The 17,782-nt window shown below is 40.1% G+C and overlaps 1 protein-coding gene across 2 annotated transcripts in view; it reads right to left on the bottom strand.

Moving 5' to 3' along the window:
• Nucleotides 1–17,782, bottom strand: part of Sema5c (Semaphorin 5c) — a 535,902-nt gene that overhangs the window by 497,114 nt on the left and 21,006 nt on the right. For both annotated transcript variants that reach the window (XM_065235169.1, XM_065235170.1), the window contains exon 2: nucleotides 10,125–10,987. In XM_065235169.1, coding sequence (XP_065091241.1) covers nucleotides 10,125–10,144 — 20 coding nt within the window. In that variant the 5' untranslated portion in view covers nucleotides 10,145–10,987. The remainder of the gene's footprint in view (nucleotides 1–10,124; nucleotides 10,988–17,782) is intronic.

Raw genomic sequence — 17,782 nt, forward strand, 5'->3', positions numbered from 1 at the left:
ATTAGCAGAACAGAGTCCTCAACGACGCAAAACAAAATTGCACGAAAGCACACGACCAACTTGTAAGCCAACTTTGAACTGCTACAGCAAGCAAACAGAAACGAAAAAGAAAAAAACAAGTATAGGGTATTGTTCACCTATTATTAACGTTTTCAATGCACTACTTCATTGACAGTTAGCCCCCTTTTGAAAAAAATGGGTTTTGGCCAGCTAGATTTGCCAAATACCCCTCCGTGCGACGGCCAGTTTGAAGTTTAAATCGGAAGTGGTTATCACAATAGGAACTTTTCCTTCTTGGCATTAGGCCGGGATAGTTTTATGGATTTTTGCTTGGATAATGGATAATTTTCATCAGAAGGGGGATCAAAAGATTGCCCTTTTCTTTTGCATTTAGACTTCATGGCGGCATTTTATCGTTTCTCCAAATCGACTTCGAAGTTGATTACTATAAGAATCTGAAGGATCGATGAGGAATTTTCTAAATAGATATTCAAACAGGATTACCACGGGTAGGGTTCAAACAAGGATCGAAGGAATAATAAAATAGAAATTTATATTTTTCTCTTTTTGATTTCCAAGCAGATTACTATTAGGATCCGAAAGATCGAAGAGAAATTTTTCAAGTTGATGTCCAAGCAGGATTACCTCGAGTATGCTTGACGACAAATCGATGTAGGATTATGGAGGCAACTTTAAAATCATCTTCAGAACTTTGTTCTGAATCCTTTGAAGTGCTTTATTCCTGATAGTGCAACAACTAGACCATATTGCCACAGCATAAAGTATGGCCGGTCTAAAAACTTGTTTAAATATTAGAAGTTTATTCTTCAGGCAGGTATCAATCGATTGCATCGCTTGTTTATCAGAACCATCGGAAACCACGGTGACGTTCGTTCTCTGAGTATTTAACATTTTCACCGCATGGTTCAATTTTCGAACAATGCTCTTGTCTAAACAGTCAAATTAAATCATCCATTACGTTCATCAGATTGAAAAATTAGTATCGAAGTTCACTGAATTCGATCTAAAAATATTCACATCTTCACTGCTTCAAAATTATCAACTTCGCAACATAAAATTAATCTCCACTGACCACTACAAAAAAAAATTCCCGTTCCAAACAGCAACTTCCAATTTCCTTGAACTTCAAATCGACCTTGTCACGTGGAATGTATATAATTTTGACCAGAGACCGCCGAAATTCGCTCCCGGCATCACTCGTATGAACTCGTATGCTCTCTGAACACATGTGAGCATTTTCGTTGTTGTGCAGAATGTTTCAACTTCCCGAAATTCGCAAAAACTACCTCGCATCTGATCGCATGTTTTGCTTCCTTTCCACTCCACCCAAAGTTTCTGCCACTAGCCGGTGCCGGCCATGCGGGTCTTACAAAAAACGTAATTATTATGATTTTATTTTCCTTGCCGGTTCTGCCCAAAAACCCTCCGCCAAGCGGATCTTCGTCGCTTCATCGAGCTCCGAACACCGACCGGTTCGACTATCGGACCAAGATCTCTTCCTTGGCGTTTTTTCCTCTTTCCTGTCTTTCCCTCTCGAGTTTTGTTCTTCCTGCCTAAACGATCATTCTATCCCAGCTTATGACTACGTGCTTGAGCAAAGTTCTTCACAATTTCACGTTCACGTCCAAAAGCTGAAAAATGAGAAGGCATAAACCTAAGCAGCGTAAAATTCCCCCCCATCGGAGTTGGGCGGGGGTAATTTTGCAGCTGGCTGCCTCGCAGTTTGGTATTAAATCGAAATTGACTGGTAATTTTAATTTCTGGCTTGTCGGAAGCCTGATAAAAATTATGCATTTGAATACTTTTTTTTTCAAGGCTAGAATGGTTGGTCAAGGAATCGTTCGGGGAATTTCGCAAAGCTATCGGTGGAAGACTGCTAAGATATTAGGTTGGATTAGTTTGGATGAAATTTTGAGTTTGATATAAAGGCAGTTTTAGTTAGGGAAGATAAGCAGAACAGTTCACTGATGATAATAAAAACAACTCGAACTGCTCCACAGAATTTCGAAAATTACTTGAATATCAAATTTTCTCGCATGCTCAATCTGAGATTCTACACTTATTTTTAAAATTCCACGTACCGTTTGAATTATTCCCTTATAAGCACCCTTGCCAAACATCGCCATCGACATCCAAAAAATTAATCACAAAGTGTAAGTAAGTAGCCCGTTCCTTTTGTACCCGCTCTGCATTCAACATTCAAGCCTTTCATGTTTTGTCCGAAAATAATATGATCGCTGGCTGCTCGAATCGAAAAATAATAATAATAAATGCACTCCAACGGCGACGGGTTTAAAACCTCTCGTCATGCTCAATTAAAAGCCGTTTCCTTTTCATTTTTTTCGAATTCAATTGCCCCAATTGTGGTCGTCTCGGACCTGATCCGGGTGTCAGATTTTAGAGCTGTCAAATATAACTACACACAAACAAAAGTGTGGTAGTCTCTCTTTTTTTTTTGCATTCAGAACGGCAGAAGTGATTCTTTTCACACCCATCAGAATCAGATGGTACGAGCGTTGAAATTAAGTGAGCTCGATTAACTGCCTCCGTTGGGCGTGAGTTTTTCGAGAGGAAGTTCTCACTGTCGATGTGTGTATGAGTGTGTGCGATTTTTTGTTATATTACATTAGAGGCATGAACTACGGACAATCTTGTTGCATGAAGTTGAAGCTTCTGCCGGTGGTTGGATCATACTGATGATGATGATGATGATGATGATTCGGCGAAAATTCAATTCTGATGGAGTGGTCAGCAAAAAGAGTTAAAGGAAATGATAAATATCAGAGGACGGACGAAGTTCAAGCTGGCAGGTTCAAGGTTTCTCAAAATCGATATGTAACATACATTTCTGGTAATTAAAATGGTATCGCATGCTAAATATCTACCAGCATCATACATACATACATACATACATTTATTTTTACATCACATTTAAGGTAAGACATAATCAACAATAGTACGCCACAATACTAGATTTGCGGCTGACGCTCTCCATCCTCGGTCATGCCCAATGCTCGCTAGATCACGCTCTACCTGGTCCGCCCATCGTGCTCTCTGTGCTCCACGACTTCTTGTGCCAACCGGATTAGTAGCGAACACCAACTTTGCAGGGTTGTTGTCCGGCATTCTTGCAACATGCCCTGTCCACCGCATCCTTCCGGCTTTGGCCACCTTCTGGATGCTGGGTTCGCCGTAGAGTGCAGCGAGCTCGTGGTTCATTCTTCGTCGCCACTCACCGTTCTCCTGCACACCACCGAAGATCGTCCTTAGCACACGTCGCACGAAAACTCCAAGTGCTTGCAGGTCCTCCTCGAGTATAGTCCATGTCTCGTGTCCATAGAGCACCACCGGTCTTATTAGCGTTCTGTACATGGTATATTTGGTGCGGGGGTGAACCTTTTTTGACCGTAGTTTCTTCAGGAGCCCGTAGTAGGTACGACTTCCACTGATGATGCGCCTTCGTATTTCACGACTCACATTGTTGTCAGCCATCAGTAAGAATCTAAGGTAAACGAATTCCTCCACTACCTCGAAAGTATCCCCGTCTATCGTGACATTACTTCCTAGACGAATCCTGTCATGTTCGGTTCCGCCTACTAGCATGTACTTTGTTTTTGACGCACTCACCACCAGTCCCGACCTTTGCTGCTTCGTGTTTCAAGCGAGTGTATAGTTCTGCCACCGTTTCAAATGTTCTTGCGATAATGTCCATGTCGTCCGCAAAGCACACAAATTGACCGGATTTCGTACCCCGGCTGTTGAGCCCGGCTCGTCGCATTACACCTTCTAGAGCGATGTTGAAGAGTAGGCATGAGAGTCCGTCACCTTGTCGCAGTCCCCGGTGAGATTCGAATGAACTGGATAGTTCACCCGAAACCCTTATGCAGTTTTGCACACCGTCTATCGTTGCTTCGATCAGTCTGATCAGCTTCCCAAGAAAGCCCCAACAAACAATTTCCTATTGAAGAAACGACTTCTTGACGATTTTATTCCACTTCATGCTAATGATACTTGTACTGTTTTTAATAATAACTTCTGTTCAGGCTTTGTTCACACAAATCTGGAGAATTTGTTCAACCACCAAATCGAAATATTTGGTGTTGAATAAGGTATGTCGAGAAGCTTTTATTCGACTTACAAAAGTTGTAACAGAGCTTTATCCGATCAAATTTTTGCTTATTCAGCGTTTATTAGACATCATTACTTCCTTAAACAGCGCTGGTATAAAGGTGTATATAGACGCTTGATTCTCATGTGAAATAATGTATAGTTAGACACTATTATACTTTTATTAAACGATTATTCAACTACAGGATAATTAATCCGAAAATAAGAAACACAGCAAGCACAGAGCAGGATTGTTCTCGTTAGTGATTGTTGTGTCATTATTTATGTCGAAGCACGCACCCACCACACAATAGGATCTAGTAAAATTTATTACATACATATATACACACATGTCGTTATATGGGATTCGAACCATGACCTTCCGATCACCAGCCGCTTGCCTTGCCATCGGAGCTATCCTAGAATACATCATATGGGCATCTAAATAAGCAATAAAAGCTTGAATCTGAAAACCTATCAGCACTTCCAGCAGAAACTCTAGCTAGTTCAAGGAGATGTGAGAATGATTAATTCATTCATAGTTGTTTAATATTAGACCAACGTTACCTCTCCATCTCTCTAATTTCTATGAAAAGGATGCAATTCTTTTCGATAGATCTATGAATTGGTTGTCGTGAGTGATACGATTTATGATTACGATTTAAATTAATTAGGCGTAGAAAATAAATAAAAAAGGGTTGAGGCTGGGATTGAACTCACGACCTTCTACTTGGAAAGCGGAAACGGTAACCGCTATGCTACCAATTTCGTTTTGTTGTTAGCCTGAAGCAGTGTTGTGGAATAATGAATGAATACGCCGTTTGTAAAGCATTTACAAAGCATGCAATTAAAACATGGACGCATAGTGGTATAAGAGCTATTATGCTGACTGTATTCACCTTTATTCAGCAATATTGTTAAGCAATGCAATGGAATCTAGTAATGGAGCTAGAAAGCAATTGTTAGACGCATTAAAGCATGTTATTAAATCAATTGAAACAGTCGGATTAAAGCGTCAATGTATGTGCAAATTACACTTATTCAGTATGTTATTAGATCAAACTTCTGGTGTTGAATCAGGAAGACAGTCATCGTTTGTATAGATTTTAATAAGTATATTATTCAAATCAGAGCAACCAGCGGAATAACGCATCATCGATCTCAATGAGGTTTTCTGAGCACATAATTTGACAACCCGTTTTATTCAGCATTGTACACTGTTATAAAGCATTTATTCAATGTGTATGCTTATTTGTGACTGTGAATTGTTTGTTGGGGCCGTTCTCGTCCATGATTTTCCATAGCTCTGTGCGGTCGATACTGTCGTACGCCGCCTTAAAGTCGATGAACAAATGATGCGTTGGGACCTGGTATTCACGGCATTTCTGGAGGATTTGCCGTACGATGAAGATCTGGTCCGTTGTCGATCGGCCGTCAATGAAGCCGGCTTGATAACTTCCCACGAACTCGGTCATTTTAGGTGATAGACGACGGAAGATGATCTGGGATAACACTTTGTAGGCGGCATTCAAAATGGTGATCGCTCTGAATTCTCACATTCCAAATGGTCGCCTTTCTTGTGAATGGGGCAGATTACCCCCTCCTTCCACTCCTCCGGTAGCTGTTCTGTTTCCCAGATCCTGACTATCATCCGGTGCAGGCAGGTGGCCTTTTTTTCTGAGCCCATCTTGATAAGTTCGGCTGCCATACCATCCTTACCAGCTGCTTTGTTGTTTTTGAGCTGCTGAATGGCATCCTTAACTTTCCTCAGCGTGGGAGTGGGGTCAGTTCCGTCAATTCCGTTTCCTCCATTGCGCTGGTCTCCCGTGCCTACGTTCTCCTCGCCATTCAGGTGCGCATCGAAGAGCTGCTTCCACCTTTCAATCACCTCACGTCCGTCCGTCAAGAGGCTCCCGTCCTTATCCTTGCACATTTCGACTCGCGGCACGAAGCCGTTGTGGGATGCATTGAGCTTCTGGTAGAACTTCCGTGTTTCTTGGGAACGGCACAGCAGTTCCATTTCCTCGCACTTTGCTTCTTCCAGGCGGTGTTTTTTCTCCCGAAAGATGCGGGTCTGTTGTTTCCGCTTCTGTTTAGACCGTTCCACGTTCTGTCGGGTTCCATGCTGCAGCATTACTGCCCGCGCTGCGTTCTTCTCCTCCAAAATCGCTCTGCACTCCTCGTCGAACCATTCATTCCGTCGAATTCTTTCCACGTACCCGATGGTGTTCTCGGCTGCGTCGGTGATGACTGCTTTTACTGTACTCCAGCAGTCCTCTAGAGGGGCACATCGAGCTCGCCCTCCTCTGGCAACGCTGCCTCGAGATTCTGCGCGTATGCTAGGGTGACATCCGGTTGCTTCAGTCGCTCTAGGTTGTACAGTGGTGGGCGTCGGTACCATACATTGTTGATGACGGAAAGTTTTGGGCGCAGTTTGACCATCACCAGGTAGCGGTCAGAGTCGATGTTAGCGCCACGATAGGTTCTGACGTCGATAATGTCGGAGAAGTGCCGTCCTTCAATCAGAACGTGGGCGATTTGCGATTTCGTCTGCTGTGGTGATCTCCAGGTGTTACGATAAGGGTGGATGTGTTGGAAAAACACAGCTACGTATTGCCATGTTTTTGGAGGCGGCGAAATCGATGAGTCGTAGGCCGTTCCCGTTCGTCAGCTGGTGGGCGCTGAACTTTCAAATCGTCGGTCTGAATTCCTCATCCTGGTCTCCTATGATGATCTTGACGTCGTGGCTTGGGCAGCGATCGTACTCCAGCATCATACAAACTATCTATTTTGCTTTAGAGGTGTCTCACTTACTGAATGCGCATTGAATTTGCATTTAATTAAAAAATAATGCATTTAATTTCCATCGTTTGCATCAACCATTCAGTGGGATGTCAACGTCAAAACAATGGTTCTTAACAACCTATTATTTGTAAGGACCACTTTAAAAAAACATAATATGTACCTAACGTTAAAACTTTATCACATAAACGTTCATGTAAAGGTCCATAACCATTTCAGTTAAAGTTAAGCAGGGATTATAAACAACTTTTAACCTTTGACTATATGTTTTGTATTACTTCTGCGTGAAGTCAACGATTTACATAGTTGAAGATGCTAATTTCAAATAACAGACGAAAGTGGTAATTTTTATACGATAGATGAGGAGATGAAAGTATAGAGTTGATAGTTCCGTTAGAGTGCGGCAGTGTAAAAATTGTATATAGAGAGTAGAAAGCAAGCAAGGACAACTTTTAGGAAGGTACAAATCGGTTTTGATCATCTCTCTTTACCAAACTCCCCCGTTAGAGAGGGATGGTGAGGGGTATTCCCCATCGCCACCACTGGCAAAAAGATATGATCGCCGACTCGCTCATGTACCGACGATGTGTTTGAAACAGTTCTATAGATTTTTACCGCACTCAAGTTGTTATCTGAAGGAAGGCATCCAGCCGTAGGTTTGGAAATTGCAGCTATTGTTACCTCTACCACGGTATATGCTCCTGTCATCGTCGACTTGACGATCTAGAGGGGACCCGGGTAGAGTAGGTGCTGCTACTATACCTTTCGACCAATGACAGTAATTGATGGTAAGCTCCCATCCTTTGACTTGTTGAAGAAAGTTAACTCTATACTTTCATCTCCTCATCTATCGTATAAAAATTACCACTTTAGTCTGTTATTGGAAATTAGCATCTTCAACTAAACTTTTAACTATTTTTGGCAAATGGTTTGCATTTATGCAGGCTGAGTGCTAATAAAACACTAGTAGTTGATTATTGGGAGCTACTTCGTGATGGTGGTTCTGAAAAGAACCCTTTTGTCTTCATGGTTGAATAATGCTGGGCTATCAGGGTGTTCAACACGGATAAGGCTGGCGAGCTGTATGTTGTTTGGAACGAGAGTGATGCGCTTGGCATAGATGGCCCACACCGGCTTACGCCGATCAACTGAATCCGATCAGCGGTTGAGGGCAGCCTTGATAGCTAGCTGCTTGCAAGGAGCCTTTCGTTGTGTACTGGTGGTGTTCTACCACTCACGACACGCGGTTATTGTATAAACACCGTTCGGTGAGACCGGATGGAATGCAATTTTGAAATCTGTGTTAAGGAAAGGCAATCGGTGATTAATTTAATTATCATAGCAACAGTTGCACATTCGTGAAATTGTCAATAGTGACATTTTGAAAAATAATAAGGTCTTAATTTTTACGTATCCGTAGAAAAATTTCCTATCGATTGGCGTATTATGAATTAAATTACTTACCTCTGGATCAAAATCAGACCACTTTCATGCGGCCGACTTTGGTTTTTGAAATTGCACCCCCAATGTTGTCTTAAAAATACATGGTATGTTATATTTGAAATATCGGAACTGAGATCCGACTGATGACCTTGACTAGGGACACGCAATAACCCTGAACTCAAACGCAGGCAACGGCTGTAATTAAATTAATTCTAGTAGCTACTGCTTTAATTACATAAATTACACAAAGTAGAACATTAACTACTTTTTAAGTCCATTAATTACAGTCGAAATTTCGTAATTAACGTTTCGTACGTTAATTACATTTTCAATACTTTTAATTACATTAAGTACGAATACTAAAGTTTAATTACCGTCAGTACTACTTCAAAACGCATTAATAACTTTAAGTACTTTTGATTGCATTTTAACTTCAACGCACCGATTCTTTGTCTTCCGTGCCCCTCGGACCTTAACAAATTTCCAAAAATACTCTTTAGCAAATTTATGGTGGTCCTGAGAAGGACCGTTTTGGTCGTGATGGCTGAGCTGCGAGGGGTGCTCGATAAGTTATGAGATAAACAAAAACAAAAGGGTTGCTATCAAAAATGGCTTTATTGGTTTTCAAAGTATTCTCCCTGAAGATCATGCAATCGGACCAATTAATGAAGCACTTTTCCAGCACTTGAAGCATGCGTTTTGAACGCAACAACCGCTTCTTCAGGCGTCGAAAACCGTTGACCATGCAATTTATTTTTGACGTGTGAAATAAGAAGAAGCCATTGGGGGCTAAATCAGGGCTATACGGGGGATGACGCATCAATTCGATGTTTTTAACGTTTAAAAAGTAATTTTGTTCAACGCAATGTGTGAGAGCTCGCATTGTCGTGATGGAGAATGATTCTTATTTGGCGGTTCGTTTTCCTCATTTTTCTTTAATCGCTTCGCACTAATTTGCATGAGAAAATATTCTTCAAATAGTCGATTCTAATAAGCCAGAAGATGTTGCTCCAACAAAGTATTATTTCACGGATCCATAACAGTAGAATAACTGAAATCGATTCTTTCTACTCAAGCCGGAAGAACCGTTATACTAACATCGGCCACCTTTACCTGTAATCGATACCGCGCTGTTCCCCTCCAAATAGAACAACGAAGAACTATGAAAAGGTAAGAGACCCTTGAATCCTCCCGTAGGAAAACAAAAGAGCCACCAACCAACAAGAAGGGAAGCCCCAAATCGACGCACGAACGGACGAACCAAATGACTGACGTTCGATGTAAGCACTTTGTTTGACGTTACTGATTCTGCTTAAATAGGCAAAATGTAAATATATGTCAAGTGGGGCTCGTTTCACCCTCCAAGCCAATGCTGACCATGTAGGTAAGACGTCGAATATGCCTACAGCCGCGAACGCAACCTGACTGACGACGACGCTCTTCCTTCAAGGAATTCCACGAATGTGTGTGGCCTCCCTATCGAAATGTTTGTTTGCTTTCTCCCATCGTCGTTTCCTTCGCTTTGCTTCGCTTTCATCATTCCGCCACTCGAATGATCGGCGCAGAATGAACCGTCAGAACAATGGAATTCTTTGAATCCAATCTACCAGCGAGATCCAACGAACCAACGTAGGTAACCTACAACTGTCGAATCGAGATGAATTGCCGAACTTTGACCGCATGCATCATGATAACGCTAACGTCGTCGGTCGAATTTTTGAGAAATTTAACAAAACATTACTCTTACTCACCTTATTGTGAACGATCCCATGGTCGATGTGAAGAATGCTTATTAGTATCTACGCTGGAACTTGGCAGGAAATAGCCGCTAGTAGTACATGATTCCGTTCCAAATAAACAACAACAGAATACGCTGACTGGGTTCAAACTTCTTGACTCATACACTTCGTTGTCGTCGCCAGTCGCCGGTCGTCGGTCGGTTTTCAAAACAACTCGTCGACTTCAAACCTCCCAGCGGCCACCCGATTCCGCAAGATTTACTATTATTACTTTATTACACCTCAATTTATTTATTATTTATAATTTGCAACCATAACTCACACGACTAATTTTGCTATCTCCACTCTGAACACTTCTTTTCTTCTCTTTTCCCCGGATGAACTCCGGTACCGCACGTCGCGAATGCTGGTAACCTTTGGTCGTCTCTTCGGGAAAAATTGCACCGTTATATTTATCACATTAATTTCCCTAAACCTTGCCCGGCTGGCTGGCTGCTGCACTGCGGCTTGGATCACGATTTTCCGGACACCGTTCGCGCTTTCTGCCGGTGAGCTATTTTCGCGGGAACACCGAGGTCGGCCTGGTTCGGTGCTGGTCAATCGATGATTTAATAATTATTACCTTTATGGGGTCCTATTACTTCACTTTACATAAGTAGGGGCATTACTTTTTGCCGCAGTTGCTGCACTCTATGGAGTGCTCTGTTCGGCGGAGTTGTTACGGATCGGTAATGTGAGAGCTATTGGTCGCTGGCACTAACTACTGCATTTGAAGCTGCTTAGGGAGTGCATTATGCGGTTTCCTGACTGCTACTAGCGAGTTTGCAATCGTACTCTCGTGGGATTTTTTCTATGACTGTTTGTTCTGGTGATTTCTGCAATGTAGGAAGATAAGAGAGCATAATGAGTAATGGTTCTATGTTTTCTGATACGAAATAGATTCATACTTTGTATGAAGCTAGTATCGTTAAAAATGTAACATTCGCAACTGATTTTATTTCGTATTGGGTACGGTTCATATAAAAAATGCGAAATTTTGGTTTCTTTAAAAAACCGTCGGAAAGATTGGTATACAGCAAAAAAAAATTATTTTAATATTACATCCAAGAAGATGCACTTCAATTAAGTCAAAAATCACATGGTATTTTTATGGCCACAAAAATAGACAAATGCAGTAAAAGCAGCGTAATGTCAGTTCTTGCACGTAATTATTTTTTTCGGAGCGGTGAGCTTCCCCTTAATGATAATTTTGTCCTTTTTGGCACGTTACACCATATTTTTGACACGATTGAAGTGAATCCACTTTGATGTGATATCAAAATTATTTTTTGCTGTGTATATACTGTACGAACATAATACAAAGAATAACGAAAATTTTGTTTATAAAATAAATTGTGTTTCTGGTTATCGTTACATGTACGAAGGCATTTCGTGCAATCACGATTTTAGTGTTTATTTTATTAAATAATTAAATTAATTATTTTAGCCCTCCACAAAAATTGAAAAGGGAAAGGGAAAATCAAATTACTACCAACGGGCCCGCCAGCCTCCTTTCCCTTTCGTGAGGAATGATTTTCCTCCATTAGCACCAAATATAAATTCCGGAGAACTTTGCGATTTGGGCGTAATTGCTTTTGTAAACAAACACGTCAATCGCCGATTTCTCACGAATACAAGCTCAATATCGCGAGCAAACTATACCAAATGATAGAGGAACTATTCTTCTACCTGTTAATTTGTTAGATTTAGCTTTAATTTGCGAGAAATTGGCAAATGATGTGTTTGATTACAAAAGCAATTACGCCATAATATTGATGTTCTCCGAAAGTCCGTTCCTTATTGAAATTCCACCGCCAAGTTCAACTTGAAGAATCCAACTTCATGGATGGAGATATCGTTACTGAGGTCCTATTTTTTTAGAGCACAATGTTTTCTAGAAAAACTTATTCCCCGTAACGTGGGTAGATCAGCTTTTCGTGGTACGTTACGGGATGTAAGATCTACAACCGATTCCTAGGCCTGACTACTTCAAACTAGGGGAACAGGATTTTACAGTTATCAAAGGAAAACATCTTAGTCCTTTTAACTTTTTAGGCCTAGTTGCCTAGTTGAACTTCCTTAAGCGAAAAAATCCGGTAATCCTGTTCACCGACGAGAGCATGTTTACCGTCGATCCTGTATCAAATTCCAGAACCGACCGGTATATTAGTTCTCTTCCGGTAAAAGACGTGGCCGACGAGCACAAGAACGTGTATCTGACCAAGCATCCTGCTAGCGTTATGTTGTTTGGATTGGTGGCTTCCGATGGCAAAAAAATGGACCCGGTGTTCATTCCAGAAGGCGACAAGGTCAACACAAAGGTCTACATCGGGATTTTAAGTAAGTATGTTCTTCCGTGGATCAATGAACAGCTGGATTACCTGGAGAGAAATTGATCCAGACTACATTATTAGAACCTGCCGTGCATTCCGGAAGCGTGTGGAGGCCGTAATTGCAGTAAGTGGAAACTCGATCGATGATTAACATACTTTAAGACTCTGAGAAACATCCTCCCTTTGAATAAATAAAAAAAAACTCGAAAACGAAATTTTTGAGAATTTTTTAAAATTTTAACATTGCTCAATGGTGCAAACATTATCACGCATACGGTATTTGTTGTTCCCTAGTTTGAAGTGGTTACTCTAGTCTTCTGATGCATGGTCATTATCGGCGTCACAACTGATGAACTTTCATCACGTTTACAAGAAGAAAATCATGATCTTCGGAACAGAGTTCACGTTTTTATGACTTTTTTTTTTGCCTTTGCTGGGGCCCGGTGCAACGTAACGCAGGCGTTACTTTTATTATGCGGAACAATATTCACGATTTCATGATTTTTATTCATGGTGTACTTCCCTTAACGAAAAAGTGTCTTGTTCCGAAAATCGTGACTTAAGCTTGACGAATTTTGGAACGGATTTTTTTTTTTCGTGTACGGAGTAGCATTGGACGATCGTGAGGCAAGAATCGATCTTAGTGAATCGATTAATTTTTTTTTTTGAAAATAATCGATCTTTTTGAATCGATCTTTTGAATTGATTCATTTTTCAAAATAGCACAATTTTTTTCAAATATGACGGAGCATAGGAAAGATGGTGCAGATTAACGCCAAGTTCAGTCTAAAGTTGATATTACGTTACATAAGCTAACTTGTTATGACATTTCACTTATAATAGTAATTAATTGTGATGATTTATATCATTTAGACATACATTGTGTAGTACGTACGCAGTAAAAGTTATAAGTGTGACATACATACATGATGAGAATATAGTAAATTACTATTCTGATTTCATTTGACATGTGGAAGTTTTTACTCAGGATACTTGATTACGCGAGTGATTTAACAGGTTATAATATTCGTTTTATTGGTATTAAATGAACGATTTAAAAAACGAAAGATTAACATATGAAACAAACACTACTGCACCATTTAAATCGAATGAGCGTGAGCAAGAAGGAAACAGATTAACGGGAAAACAAACCGTCCATTCATCCATAGGTGCTAGATAGAGAAAGACAATTAAACGTCAAAAAGGTATATAAACGTCTCTGGAGCCCCAAACTTTCTTTTTTTCGTTCTTGCCTACTAAACTATCACACTGGTTGTTTGCAGAATCCATGTTCAAAGCAAGTGATGTGGAAATGTGAATACAAAAAAAGTCAATATTAAATTGCAAATGCAAAATCACTGACCGAAACAAAAATCGAATGAGAAGAATCAATCCAGTCGATTTTTGTCGTGTTAGAGATCGATTTAAATAATCGATTAATCGAACCAAAAAAATCGATCTTTTGTGTTTTGATCCAAGGTCGCCCATTGCCACTTCCGGTCGCAAGTTCTCGTCCTTCATGATGTCACAGTACCTGTTCCGTTGGCCGATGCCATATCGGATTGCCTGAGAGGTCTGTGTGTATGTGTTTTTTTTTTTTCTTTCGTTTGTTTTTTCCGTCGATCTTGTTTTCCGTGCTGAGCACCAATGCTACCGACGTGCCAGGAAGGCAGCTCCCACACCTGGACCCTACCTATCGACCCATCAACTCATGAACCGGGGACCAACGGCTTTACTTCCCATCCGAAGGAAGGCGTGATCAGAGATGTTATGCCTCAGAACATCCCGGCGGCGCCGACTGGGATTGAACCCAGGCCTGCTGGGGTGAGAGGTAATCACGCTTACCACTACACCACCGGCGCCGTTTCTGTGTGTATGTGTGTGTGACGATTTTGATCTGAGACGTGTTTTTCGGCAACCACTGCATCGAATTGAATGCAATAACCACCAAATGAAAGGTTTCATGGTTCCATGAAATACTATTGAATGGTTTTGGAATCGGTCAGCTTGTTCCGGAGATGTGGCCGGCACATGATCCAGATTGTACAGCCTTGAGACTATATCTAACCTGAAACGAATAAAACCTATCATGTAGCACATCGAATCACATGAGAATTCAAAAACCAGTGCAATGGAAATCATTTGGAGTACCCATCACCACCCTGGCCACATGTCGACATGTTTCGGGTATCCCCAGTGGCCAGTTTATTTTAGTAAGAAGGGTTAGATCTCACAATAGGGGGATCAATACAATAAATTGATATTTTCAAATGTTTGTATCTACAATTTGCACAGCTACGGACAAAAATTGATCTCGGTAGAGAGTTGAAAAGGACTTTTGATCAATGCCTTCTGGACTGAATTCAATATATACTAGAGCACTAGAGGTGGGAAAAACAGCTCATCTGGCTGAGCGGATCAGACCCATTCAGGTCACTAAGGCGGCTCGACATTTCGTCAGCTCTTGAGCTCTTGGCACAAATTCAAAATTGGGAAAGAAAAGAGTGGTTTTGGGGACCCTAAATCACAGAGCTTAAAACTATATAAAATCATAAAAGTACTCTAAACTTATAAATACGTAACTTACAACATGGCTCTCATTTGAGTTGAAAACGCCACTAACGCAACAACTGAACAACCACCGCGTAAACCAAAATGCGCACAAAATGTGCTAACAACATATCAGTAAAAGCAACAAATTTAAACGATGGAGAGCTACATCTATATCACAGGTATGATATGATTTAAATCATGTCTAACGATGTTACGCTAGGGTGGGACGTATTTTTCAAAATCCCTCGGGGACATGTTTTTCCATGTGGAAAATTATTATTAGGACAAATTAACAATGATATACAGGCAGACGCTAATGAAATTATTGATATAACGTGCTCTGAGAGAAAATATTGAATTTACTAGTGAAATTTGCTAACTAAATTTAATCTTTTAATTTTGTCATACCTCTAAACGGAATCCTTTTAAGGGCTTTTTGAGTGCATTGATTTATTTCCTTTTGAATTCCGTTTTAATTGCTTTCCTACTTCGTCTACTACTTGCAGAATTCATCAGTGCCAACCCACATAGAAAAGAACCATTTCTAGAACAGTTCAAACTTCACTGACACCTTACTATATATCTTAACTTTATACAAAATAGTTTTGTTATGGTTTATGGAATGTAATGGACTGAAAAGAAACATTACTTTCTACTGTTACAGTTTCTGGTATGCGGTTGATCAACTATACGAAGCTTTATTGAACTGTTTCAAAACATTACGAATAAAAGTTGTATAAGACTTCTACAATGCTTACCTGTTTCATGCTTATGGTTGCTTTATGTTTTTACAATTGGCACAAACAGAGGAAAATGCTTTTCTTTGGAACGGCGGGAATGAGTTCACGGTGTTTTTATTTTTTGCTTTATTATTTTATTTTTAAAACTTTACTCCAAATGGAAAACCTGTTTTATCGTTGAGAAAAATGAATAACGTAAGTAATACCAGCTTAAAGTATACAGTATTTGTAAAAAAGCATATATTTCCTACAAAAATATCTAGGACATTTGAAAACTCCAGCCATCATGGATGAGTAACAGCGGGTTGGAAATTTTGATTCTTCTGGCTCACATCAACCCAAACAGGAAATCGATGCAGGAGGATCATTTTGCTGGTGAAAATTTATCTATTTATCAGAAATGGAATGGAGGTTCGTTTTGCAGGATGTACTTTTTTTTGTGCTATGTTTATCTGAAGAACAATAAAAACAATTTCCAAGTGAAGGGAGAGCTATTCACAAAAAGCATTAAAATTAAAGAACAAACTATATCTGTTGTATTTCACATAAGCTACGACAGTATTATACCGTCAATAAGTACGGTCATTTCTACCCGTTCATAGTATATATTGAAGTTAACAACAATGGTTGGTTCTAAAACGTACTACCTTATTAGAACGTTAATGGAAATAGGTTTCACATTTCCAACTTGAACCTTTTCTGATGTGGTTAGGCTATAGTTTCTTTACCAAAAATGTATGGGAAAAAGTAAGATTTCGTATGGTGAACGTTCTTAACCACCAATTATTCGTATGGTTAGGTCTTCTAAAACCTTAATCAATATGGTTAAAACTTTACCTAGGTATGGTTCGATTAAAGTTGACTGAACCATTCTCATTGTGGTTTTCACAGGAAGATAAACCATTTTCAATGTGGTTACCGTATGGTTGTGATTTATGCGGGAAGTACTCAACTAAATTTGTTGGATACTGGAATTAAAATATTACCGGTTTATTGCAGCTAAATAGAAATTTGGAATAGGTAAAGGGTGTCCCCCATCAAATTGCATCACGGAAAAAACGCTGTAAAAAATTACCCATTGGGTATTTTCTTTTGAAAATTTTGGTAGAAGTAAGAAGTGAGTTTGATTTTGCGCAAGCACCAGGAAATTCCTCACCTCTCTCTTCGGGACATCGAAAACCAACTCGGAATCGTGCAGTCAACGGTGAGTCGTGTGATTAAACGTTACTACGAAACTCTGAGCATCGAACGGAAGGAGAAATGCGGTCAGAATGGATGTTCTATTAGTGATCAGGATCACAAGCGTGTCGTGAAAGCGCTTAAGCGGAATCCCAATGCTTCGGTAAGGGATGTGAATTTGTCCAAGTTTTTCGTTCAGAGAGCAGTACAAAGTGAAGAAGACTCCAAGTCGTGACGAACGGCAAAATAAGGTGGAAAAGTCACGGGCCCGGAAACTGTACACACAGATCCCGAGCAAAGTCTGCGATCAAATTGAAATCTATAAAAATATTCCTGTGACATCACATTGAAAACTACTCCCGACACGAATGCCACGATGATGGTAAAGTGTCGTTAATAAAAATAATAATAATAATAATAATAATAATAATAATAATAATAATAACATTGAAAACTTTTTCTGCTATCACTGAGAGTAAACTGAAAACTCAATTTGATATCAATTTTTCTTGTTGATAACAAAACAAGTAATCAATTTGATGTTATGCTAAGGCAATGAAAACAAACCCGCAACATCATATTTTTGAAAACAAAATTTGGTAGGGGAAATGACGGCTTCGGCATGCCAGTCTATTTTCGGCAACCCAAATTGAAACACTATTTTCACTGGATTTTCTTACGAAAACACTTCGCTGAATGCATGCAAACGATTCTTTATACTTTCAGCTTCAATTTGACTATATTTTTAACACTGAGAAAAAGCAATCTAGCAAGGTTTTCTTGAAATGAAACACACGCACTACAAATTGTAGCTGATTTCGAGTTG

The sequence above is a fragment of the Ochlerotatus camptorhynchus genome, unplaced genomic scaffold (assembly GCF_037179485.1).
Source record: "Ochlerotatus camptorhynchus isolate MF236.1 unplaced genomic scaffold, CSIRO-AGI_Acam_v1.1 ptg000466l, whole genome shotgun sequence".
In the NCBI taxonomy this organism is placed as follows: domain Eukaryota; kingdom Metazoa; phylum Arthropoda; class Insecta; order Diptera; family Culicidae; genus Ochlerotatus; species Ochlerotatus camptorhynchus.